The 10,930-nt window shown below is 51.6% G+C and overlaps 4 protein-coding genes across 4 annotated transcripts; 2 read left to right on the forward strand and 2 right to left on the reverse strand.

Annotated features, from left to right (window-relative positions):
• Positions 1 to 873: 873 nt before the first annotated feature.
• On the reverse strand, positions 874 to 3,082 carry BBK36DRAFT_1119244 (hypothetical protein; the record flags this gene model as incomplete). The annotated part of the gene is made up of 2 exons (XM_024890566.1): positions 874 to 1,158; positions 1,220 to 3,082. 2 exons carry the CDS (start codon positions 3,080 to 3,082, stop codon positions 874 to 876), a joined length of 2,148 nt encoding a protein of 715 aa, XP_024749818.1.
• Positions 3,083 to 5,751: 2,669 nt separating this feature from the next.
• On the reverse strand, positions 5,752 to 6,455 carry BBK36DRAFT_1118724 (carbohydrate kinase; the record flags this gene model as incomplete). The annotated part of the gene is made up of 2 exons (XM_024890508.1): positions 5,752 to 6,198; positions 6,270 to 6,455. 2 exons carry the CDS (start codon positions 6,453 to 6,455, stop codon positions 5,752 to 5,754), a joined length of 633 nt encoding a protein of 210 aa, XP_024749819.1.
• Positions 6,456 to 7,875: 1,420 nt separating this feature from the next.
• On the forward strand, positions 7,876 to 8,631 carry BBK36DRAFT_1118676 (hypothetical protein; the record flags this gene model as incomplete). The annotated part of the gene is made up of 1 exon (XM_024890501.1): positions 7,876 to 8,631. One exon carries the CDS (start codon positions 7,876 to 7,878, stop codon positions 8,629 to 8,631), a length of 756 nt encoding a protein of 251 aa, XP_024749820.1.
• An 850-nt stretch (positions 8,632 to 9,481) lies between these two features.
• Positions 9,482 to 9,974, forward strand: BBK36DRAFT_1201401 (hypothetical protein; the record flags this gene model as incomplete). The annotated part of the gene is made up of 1 exon (XM_024897168.1): positions 9,482 to 9,974. Exon 1 carries the CDS (start codon positions 9,490 to 9,492, stop codon positions 9,970 to 9,972), a length of 483 nt encoding a protein of 160 aa, XP_024749821.1. The 5' UTR covers positions 9,482 to 9,489.
• Between the last annotated feature and the right edge of the window lie 956 nt (positions 9,975 to 10,930).

Below are 10,930 nucleotides of genomic sequence, written 5' to 3' on the forward strand. Positions count from 1 at the left end.
TAATAGTAGCATGACACGGCACTTTTCGGGTTGTTTGAGAGAAGCTAATTATAGGATATGCGGACGATGGAGAGAAGGAAAGTATAGCTACGTAGTAGGGAGTAAGAATCATGAGGTCTCGGTATTCGGATGACCACATGTAGGTCACGGTGACTAGCGTTTACGAGTGCCATGGCTCTTCAGTTGCTGCTGTCGAGTTGTTCACCATGAAGCTCGTATACAGAAACGATCCACCTCGAAGCTGCTACCCCGGACGCCCGTCTCTCATGTACATACAGCTGAAGCTTGGCTTCAAGCCCGACGTTGCACAAAGGCGCCAGCGGTTCGCGTTCTCCATTTACCGGGTCGACATGTGGCGTGACAACTGCTCCCTTCGATCGAACGAGGGAAGTTGGAGACTGCTTCTTCATTTGATTCGTTCATTGTGGCTATTTCATACGTAAAACCTGCCCGTGTAGTTCCATGAGCGAGCCGGCAGTTTTGGTAGACGAGGCCTTGGAGATGCTATACAATCCACGAAGAGCTACAAGTGTTTCTTCTCGCATGTCTTGCTAAAAACTAAAGCTATACGTACCCATTTTCTTTTGTCTCTTTTGCCCCCGTCACATCCATTGTTCGCCGTCATCTCTAGCAGCCGTATCCTCACAAAGCCTAGATCAATCCCAGTCTCCAACCAAGGATGTCCTAGATGCAGACAGGACACTTATAATGAACCATCCGAAGTGATCTCCCTAGTCGAAACCAAAGCCTTGGCTCGCATCGTCATCGTCCGTAACCTCGGCTAGATCCTCCCCTTCGCTCTCATCCTTTGTATTCTCACTCTCATCTTCCTCATCCTCATCGGCATCATTGAACCCTAGCATTCTTCAGTAATTAGTTTAAGCTCAGAGCACATGAGATAGGCATAGGGTGAATACCCAGGGTCTGGAATCCAGAAAACTTCTTGCAAGTCTCTGAACCGTCGTTGAGAAGCTTGAGCTTGGCCTCGAGCTTCTTGCGCTCCACGCGTATGCTCTCTTTTTCGCCGACAATAGCCTCCATTTCGTCGTCGCTCATCTTGGCTACGGCCAGCGGGCTGAGAATCTCGCGGATCTCGGCGACTAATCCTGTTTCAATCACCTGGATCGAGATCTCGTCAATGAATCTCTTGAAGGCGATCTAAGAGGTGCAGGGGGATTAGCAGACGCTCCATGTATTCGACTAGATGCCATAGACTTACTTCATAATAGGCCTCGGCACTATCGAGCGCCTCTGCCGCACTCCAACGATACAAGTCTGGCTCAACGCTCTGCACCAACTGCCGCCTCAAGCTATGAAAATCCACAGTGGCATTCACACGTACGCTGGTGTCGCCAAGGGAAGCATATGGGAAGAATGACTGCAAGATTCCATCAAGCCTGGCGGAATGCCGGTCGAGACGGATTTTCTGAAGAGCCTCGCTGAAGTCACTGTTGTATGTGATTGGATGATCCTTTCGATACAGCTGGAGTAGATTTTCTGTCTTCTGTTGGAGGCTGGCCAGCACGGCCTCCATCTTCGGCTTCACAACAGCTGTCGTAATGGCGTCGTTTGTCTCTAGATCGGAGATGTGTGAAACCAAGCCATTCACAAACACTTGGGCCGCGCTCCAGACCTGCTTCACATGGCGCTTCACAATCGATTCCCAGAGTTTCGACTGCTCCCGGAACAAGTCCGTGACAATCGTCGGGCTGAAGGAGTTGGGAAGCTCTCGGCCACGTCTATGGGCCATCATGTCGACGACTTTGGTGACGAATTCATCTTTCGTGAGCCGGATATGGCTGCTGGTCGTCTCACTCTCCTCGGAAGAGTTCACGATCCTGTAGAACCGACCGTTTTCTGTCATTTCCTTGGCAAAGTCACGACTGAGGTTCTGAATGATGGCACGGATGCGCTTGGGATAACCGCCTTCGGACTCCGAGTCGCTGAAGAAGGGATCGGTGTAAGTGCCGTCAACTGCAGCCTGCATTAAAGATTGAAATGACTGACTGATCTGGATCAGGTAAAGTCGTTGCTCTTGGGGACTTGTGCGAGGGTCGCCGAATTTCTTGAGCTCCGTCTCGCAGGAATCAACCTCGCGGGAAATTTCATTCATCAGGCTCGGTAGTTCAGAGGCAATCTGATGCAACAGCAGTTTGCTCAATCGACTTCGAAGAGACGCGATACCCAAGCATGACTCGGGCAAGATCGACCAAGCGCTCTTGGAGAAGAATTCTTTCTCTTGCGTATCTCGCTGCGCCAGAGTCCATTTGTCTGCGTCCGTATCTCTGTTCCTCAGAACGTGCCATCCAAGCCGGAACACCACGTCCATGTTTGTGGCAAGGGAGATGTAGCTCTTCTCGCTTGAGGAACCAGGAGCGAGAGTGTCTGGCTTGGTAATGATGCCGAGCGTGCGAAGCCCTCGTGGGTCAGTATCGCGGGCAAGCTTCAAGACGATCTGGTTGGCGTAGTCGTTCTTTGCGGATATGACCGCGAGGATGATGCTTCGCTTCTTCGACATGAAGTTCTTGACGATCTGGGTGATGAGGTGCACATCCGCAGCGGACTGATTCTTGGTCTCGGAGTGAATCAGCCCAGGCAGATCGACAATTGTGAGATGGGGACGATCCGGTCCACTAATCTCTATGCGAAGGACATCGTTGGAGAAGGCTTTGCCGAGGGTCTTGATTCCCATGTATGCCTTTGCGTTCTCGATGAGCTCCGGCAGCTGCTGAACCGAGTCGAGTTGCTCGTGGAAGTCGGTAGAGGGGGACTGCTTGTCTCTTCGAAGTGGATTATGAGGGATGATGGAGACCTTGACCGATATGTGCGGTGCCGTTCGAAGGATGAGTTCCGTCGGGAAGCGCGTGCAGAGACCAGTGCTGACGGGAAAGGAGACACCCGAGATGGCCTCGAGGACAGAGCTTTTTCCCGAGGACTGGTCGCCGCACACGATAATTTGAGGCAGAGAGATGTAGTGGCTGATGCCCTGCGATCGCAGCGAGTCAACCGTGTTGAGGAGCTCAAGCTGCTCCTTGGAGCAGAGGCCCTCGAGGTTCGCCGATGCAAGCTGTGTCAGGACCATGATGGACTGCTGGGCAATGGAATGGAAAACTGACTTTTGTGATGATGCTGAGAGCAGGCATTGTCATAGACACAGGTAGGGGCAGAATATATACATAGTGGGCGCCCAATGTGGTGCATTCTTGCTGTTGGCATTGGGGTTGTCGGCCTCCCGTAGGCCTCCCAGAAGGGAGTGACGGTACTCTGCTGAACGCGGAAATCTGCATCGGCCAAGTCACTTATTGGGTGTCTTGCAGCGGCTGGTGATAGGTGAGAGACGTTGTATTCACTAACCATCCTGTACGGATACTGGCGCCTATCAAACGTCTGCTGCCGTGGACACGCCCGAGACGAGTCACCTACCTTTATCCATTGGCGTGACACATTTAGAGATAAGCACGAGACAGGAGAGAGACCAATGGAATATGTATACATCCCTTCCACAGTAGATTCGACCTTGTATCTGTGTACTTTTTGTCTAACAGAAGCAAAGACATGTTTTATGAGGAATGCTCAGTTTCTTTCCCTACCCGTGGTGACTGTAACTGTGCAAGGTTTTCTCTTCTCGGCAATTTGCATTGAGACGCAGACATACGGCCTGGCGATGGAGTGTAAGAGGTACGAACCCGGATCGAGGAGATTAGAGTCGGTGAAGTATTCTTCTCTATCCTAAACATGAAGAAGCATTTATAGAGACAAACGAATATCAAAATGCTTCAGAGAGCGTACGGCCGCCTCGAATTACATATGCGCGAAGCTACTGACCAAAGGCCTTGATGGGTTAAAAGAAGATTTGAGGGGGAAACTAAGGACGAGGTCTCCTTTGATAAATTGCATATGCCATTGGCTGGCTTTTTAGACTCAAACTTTATATGCGAACAAATCTTCTGAGTTGAGTGTTTATACGTTGACATCCACATGTCGTCTTGCTTGGTCGTGCCCGATGCATGAAACTCTCAGCACTCACTTTTTCCGCCCACAGGAGGCACCGCTTGTTTGCTCCAGTGAGAAGTTGACGGTCTGTATTACTGGAAGACGCTGGCCTGATTGTCTAATAAGCCTTCTGCATCTCTCACAAGTCCCGCCCCCCCTTTCGGGCTGACAAGGCCAGCGATTATTCCTAGAGCGATTATTTTGGACCCTGGCGATAGCGATCACGAAGGCGGACGTGACAAGGTTTGTTACGGCGATATCTGGCAATATCGTTACATGTATGTTAGAGAATAGAACGAGAGCTCAGCCCTTCTCGGCGTTGTGGACTGCGCAGGAATCCAAAGAGCTACCTAACTCAGAATGCTTAGCCGTGCAGAAAAGGCAAGGGGCCTCACTAAACTCCAGCAGATCAAGTAGTAAGTGGTGAACATGCATACGCTGAGCCCTCTCCTTAGCAGCCCCTCCAACATCTGAATGTTTCTCGCTCTTTAAGCTTGATGGTCAACAGTCGAGCTGCTATAACCAGATGAAAATCATGCTCTGAGTTGTTCGCTTTGTGAGTCCTGCGACCCGAATTGTATTCATGTTGGGCGGGTTTGGTCGCCATAGTAGGCTTTGTCTTGCAAATCTACAGTGAAATGAGAAACACCTATTAACTAATCCAATCGTTTCCAAACCAGCCAGCTGGAGCACAGCCAGAATGGGCTTGTAGTTCGCCTGGTCGGCTTATAGCATGGGGGGTTAGCATTTTGACAACCCAGACAACTCGCTCTGTCTATTGCTTGCTGTTCAGTCAACTGAGACAGCCTGATAACAAAGATGACACACCTTTTTCTTGGCCAGGCAAGGAGGCTAACAATTATGAAAGGCTTGATGTCATGGGTGGCATGCCGCGGTGAGTTACTTCCGCAAGATTTTGTCCAGAGTATCCCACACGTCGTGGCGGCACGGTGAGCGACGACAAGAGTTCGTGTGAGTGAAGATTCGGGCCCCCCTCATTTGGAGGAGAGTGTGAGAAGCGCTACCTGCGGACAGACACGTCCGTAGCGTAACCATCTTTCTCTTTAGCATCCGACTCCAACGGCGGCGGTACCGGAGGATATGAACCTCGATGGGCATCAACAGATCAGATCCGAGGGGAGCTTTATGTCCCTTGAGTCGTGAAACGATGGAGTATAAATGAGTCAAGAACGCCCTCTCAAGGATTCGGGGATGGAGCATAGATTAATAGAATAGACGGCCGCCTCAACCCACAAGTCGCCCCAATCCACAATGTTCCGGTCAACCACGTACCACTTCGAGTTGACTGCGAACGATTCCTTCTGAGATCATACACCGGCCTTGCTCAGCAGTTGCATGACACGGCACGGCGGGGCGCAACACAGCAAAGACATCTCAGCGTAACAACTGGGTATAGCCCATATACTTTGCTGGCTTGGAATACAATTTCACCAACGAAGAGTTGTGTGGAAATCATCGGCACAATGAGGTATGTGATGCAAATGAGCAGGATACCACCAACGGAGAACGCATTCTAATAAGCATCCGGGAAGCGATGAACAAAAGCCAGGTGGAGGCGCCGACATCTAGACGTATAGACATAGAAGGCCAAACTTGGGTCCTTTAGAGAGTAGAGCCATAGACGGTATAGAATCACAACGCAAGAGCCCCATTTCACTCATACTCGATACATGTATGCTATGCTAAAAGTACAAAATCGGTCATGCAGCAACGTTTTCTCATAAACCGGCATCATCATCATCTCCTGTTGATCAACTGCAGCGCCACATTCAGCGTATCATTCTGCACCGACTCCAACGGCGGAACAACGCTGATGATGGTAGCATCGTACTCGTCAATCCGCGGGCGCTCCAGCGCCTCGAACTGGCTGTGCACGAGATTCGCCTTTGCAAAGTGGTTCTTCCTCGCCTCCGTCCGCCGCTTCAGCTCGGCTTCTGGGGCGTCGAGGAAGAAGAAGTGCACGAGCGAGTAGCCGGCCTTGAGGCAGCTTTCCCGGAGGACGTCCCTGTGGGCTCGCTTGAGGGCCGAGCATGTGATGATGAGGTGGTGGTGGTTGGGGGACTGCTCCTTGTCCTTGTTGAAGGCGGTGGCTTGCTCGTTGATGGCTTCGAGCCAGCCTTGGCGGTCTTGGTCCGTCAAGGCTTCGCCCCTGTGCATCTTTTCAATGTTGGTTTTGGGATGGAGCTGTTTTTTTCGTGTTAGTCAGCCTCACATTTCAACATGCTGAATGGTGTATTCGTGAGACAAGAACGCACATCATCGCCCTCGATGAATCGGGCTTTCAGGTTGGAAGCGAGAAATTCCGCAATAGAGCTCTTGCCCGATCCAGTCGGGCCTGAGATGAAGAGGATCCAGGATTGCTGTCCATCGGTGCTTTTCCGACCATTTTCGCCGTTCACGGACGACGTGTTGCCGTTTGTGGAAGTTGGTGAAGCCGCCATGTTGTTTGTATCTGATGCTAGGTATACAGAAATGCGATTGTACAGTATACCATACAGGAAGATGCAATCTTGGGCCACCTTCTCTACTGCCAGCTTGACATGAGCTTACATTCATGAGACATCCATCATATCAGAAGCTTTGTTGCAGTGGAAACGCGAATCACCATCTGCGGGATTCCATCTGCCTGGGCGGGTTCATCAACGATAACGTAGCGATGGCGTAAACGTCGGAACCCCTGCTCCTCAACGTGACGTCAAGACTGGGGCTTTCCAAAAGGGAAGACAAGTTGATTGTGGTGTTGTGGCCTGTAAAAAGACGGGACTTCCCGATTTGCTTTTGATTTGGCCCTTTCCCTCAAGAACTGCGGGTTTGCCACTTTGCCGGATGTCTTGCTCCAGCGTTGGGCTTCTGTAGTCCAATGTTGAGGAGGTGGTGTTTTGGGGGGTCCTGCTCTTATACAGAGATATCCACCTGACTCGAGTTTCCTGCTCTGTTTTTGGCGTTTTGACAAGCCCATCAGACTTAAAGCAAGTTCAAGCACACGCGCCACTTGTTGTCAAGCTCCAGGCCAATGGGAACAATCGAGATCTCCTGACGCCCCAGGCTTGGTGTTCTAGCTGCTTCCGGGGAGGGAATTTGGAACAGTGTCTCGATATACTGTATCTAACTCATGACGGGGGGGAAGTCAGTCAGTGCCCTCAGAACGACTCGCCACCAGTGCCTCGCCAAAGATGATTGGAGAGAGCTGACGATCGCGATCGTGCTCCACAGGTCGATAAGTTGGTGTTTGACAGAAGGCCTTCCGCTTCTGTGGTTTTGCAGTGCCCCCCCAAGGGAGGAGGAGGAGTCATGTGCTGCCCTCTCTACATACATACGCATCTTGTCCTGTTGTCATATCTTTCTTACTACCTTGTGCCCGATCACATCTAACCGCTGCTGTACCCAGTCATCCACATGGTGCATTGGGCGACCATACATACTTGTAGGAGTAGACCATGGGCAGCCCAGTTAGTGCCGTCCGATTTTGTACGGATGCATGTGTCGGGTATATAGGCGCGCGTAGCCACTTACACCATATTTCTGGAGTTGCGCATTTCCCATGTCTGTGAATCATACATATTACCCAAAGTAGTATATATCCACAAAGGCGGAATTGATCAATACTCGGGGCTCCCTTCTTATCAAGCCGACGGGCATCTCTCTTCTCATTGCAAGCAATAGCCAAGCTCAGCCCATTTACTTTGCCCTCCAAAACACAACAAGACGGACGGGGAGGAAATGCACACAGACCTGCCAAGGCTTGTTGTCCAGCTGCACGATGTCCTCAATCGATTGCAGTGATTGATCTGATTTCCATCGATTCAACGAACGGGGGGTATAACATTACATGCTTTAGTTCGGGAACCGAACCAGAGTATGATGGCTCGGAATGCCCCAAGAACACCGACGACGAGCCAGCAGCATCCGCCTTCTTCCACTGAGAGCAGCAACACCGTCGATTCGCAATTCAGCACGCGTATCTTCAACACGAACCCCAACACGTCGGGCGACCCGACAAGTCGCAAGAAGCTCAAGAGCTGCCCGTCTGCTGAGCGGAGCAATGCGGCAGTTCCTCTCGATCGGCCTCGACGACATAGCAGCAGCAGCAGCAGCCATCGTGCCCCCGTGAAGAGTGACCTATTATCACGATATAACAATATCGACCCGCACATGCCCCTCCAGGGAGGAGCTCCAAGCTTGTTGGAAGCTACTACGACTTCACCGACTAGGATGAGACGGCAGCAAGCTGGAGGAGGGGGAGGGGACTCGTCAGACAGGCTAGACTGGGCGCCCCAGCCTGGCCTGGGCAAGGACTCGTCGTTGGGCCATGTACCGCGGATGGCCCCCTCGAACCCGGGAAGCACCGCGCCGCCGGGCGCCCAAGAAGAACCTCTCCTTACGCAGCATGCTCCCGGAGAGAGGACATCCAAGGTTGACGATCAGAACATCACGTCCCTGAGTAGGGGCAAGGCCAGCGAAAGAGGGCTGAAGAGGCGCCTGCCCATTGGCGAGGCAGAGGCGGAGTTTAGCCAGAAGCGATTGCTGGATATCGTCCAGGATCTGGACAAGCTCGAGAGGGAGACAAAGGACTTTGGCAAACAGCAGCTCCAGGCGATCAGGGAAGGGTTTGTCTAGCGCCGTTGTGCTTTTTTTTTTTTTTTTTCGAAGGTGGTTTTGACTTGACGGGTTTCTACGTTTTGAGCCAGAGACAAGTACATGTATGTTTTTCTATTAGTAAACGTAACAGCGATATGAGCTTGATAGGATTCTCCTGGGGACCCAGAGTTCGACGGCCTTGTTTGTTTACATTAACCTTAACCTGTGATGTCCGGGGAACCCTCGCCGCTTGCGATGGATATCCACCCGTAAGGCTGATACCATGAACTATGACCAACTACCACGTAATCATGAGATGGCAATGTTGGCGTTCCCAATAAGTAAGTAGCCAAGATACGCTCTCCCTATACATTTTGGCATGTTAAGCGATCTACTGCATCTGAGGCACCATCAAATAAGCTACATGTATAACTTTAATGTTCAAAACAGCAACTCCGATCGGCCACCAGGAGGCATCATCAAATAAAGTAGAAGGAAGCAAAAGAAAGGTGATTAGCACCCGACAATTTGCCAATCAAGCTGTTTCCTTGGACAAAAGCTGCCTGGAACAATGATTCAACACTAAAGCAGTCGTCCACGTCAGTGGTCTATCACTACCGCCGACTCCCGCCACAACTTTTCACTTTTGGGCTTTGCGTCATCCACCGCTGAAACCGACATCACCGTCTGACCTGCGTGTAACGGAGCTGCGATGGATTGATATAATATGTATCCAGGCAGAGAATATTACGTCCTACAGCTCACAACTTTCCAAGTCATCGTGCCTAAACCACCCACCTCAATCTACAATCATCTCCAACTCACAAATATCCCATAACTACCAACATCCCTAACATCGACATTCCTCACATAACAAACCAATCTACGGAATACGATATGTCCCGGGAAAGACTCGCAATGACGGCCCTGGCCGGCGTAGGCGTCGTGGGCGCCACCATCTATGCCACTCGAAGGGGAGGCCCCAAGACCGACGCCCAGGACAGGAGAGACAAGGCGCAAGAAACCCGCGAGCTCGGCCTGGGCAGCGCAGGCGTGGGAGGCAACCGAATGGCCGGCGGCCCGAGCAATTCAGCAGCGCCGTCAGGCCCCGAGCGGGATCCCGCCGACCGGCAGGTCACCTCGTCGGATGCCAAGGGCAAGCTCCCGTCTGGCGGCGTGGGAGGCGGCGAGGCGGGCAGCAAGTCGGACCACTCCAAGTGGCCGAACCCGGCCAACATCCTGGGCAGCACGGTGCAGAAGACGGGGCCGAGGACGGCGAGTCGAGAGGATGCGGAGGGACATCACGATACGAGGGGGATTAGCAAGATGGGGCCGGAAGTCGAGACGAAGCGAGGGCCTGCCGATGCTACGCGCCATTGATGCATTGAAGGAGTTGAAGGTTAGTGAATGAGGAACGGGGCTCAACGACACCATCCAAACTCCTCCTAATGTCGCTTTGGGGAACAGTTGATTGGGCAGCTGTCGGGGTTTGTTTGTACGATATCAATGTTTTCCCCTTACCCAGACACGACGCTGTATATAACAGACCTACGGAAGAAAATGATGGTTCTTGGGGCAAAAAGCATCATCTCCACGGGTTTCTCCATGGATTTTCCCATTGTCTTTCCACCACAGATTGGCGATTCCGTGCATCGTGAGCTTGTAGGTATCTACTCGTATCTGCCCTTCGGCCCCCCCTGTCACAGGTCTAACAGTATTTGAACCACTGGCGGGCGATCGTGTACAGATTTAGTGCCGCCGATCCACAGATTCTGACGACGTCATGATCACCAACACATGATGGCGTGAACATGTCGCTTCTACCGTGCAGGTCTGATGGGATTTGGAGCTCAGAGTAGCAATAGGGGGAAATAGTTGTGTAGGCTACCTCGAGGCTGAGATTCTACACATCAGTCTTATCATAATACCCGTAAGCGTTTTCTGACCCGTCTGCTCTAGAATATACTCGCGATGGTATCGTCGACAAACCCAATCGCGACTTCTGCATGAATGATCCATCATCTGAATGACGTTGATCCAACGTCATGAAAACAGTCCATGGATCACATCGCCATTCACCAAGTTTGGAAACCCTTCTGACAGACCAATGTCGCCATTGCCCAGCGATTCACCCATGGATTTCGCCTCGCTAAGGCATCCATGATAACATGAATCCATATCCACTGCAGAGCCCCAGAATAGAACAAGCGCAGCAAGTGCGGGAAGCTGCGATATCAACAACAGCCCAAGCTTCGTCGCCGACTCTTCCACTGCAAGCGTTCTAGAACTGTAATATTACTCTCTCTGCATGATATTCCGCAAAGAATCACTGCTGTTG

This window comes from Trichoderma citrinoviride, assembly GCF_003025115.1.
Source record: "Trichoderma citrinoviride strain TUCIM 6016 unplaced genomic scaffold BBK36scaffold_7, whole genome shotgun sequence".
Classification (NCBI taxonomy): Eukaryota; Fungi; Ascomycota; class Sordariomycetes; order Hypocreales; family Hypocreaceae; genus Trichoderma; species Trichoderma citrinoviride.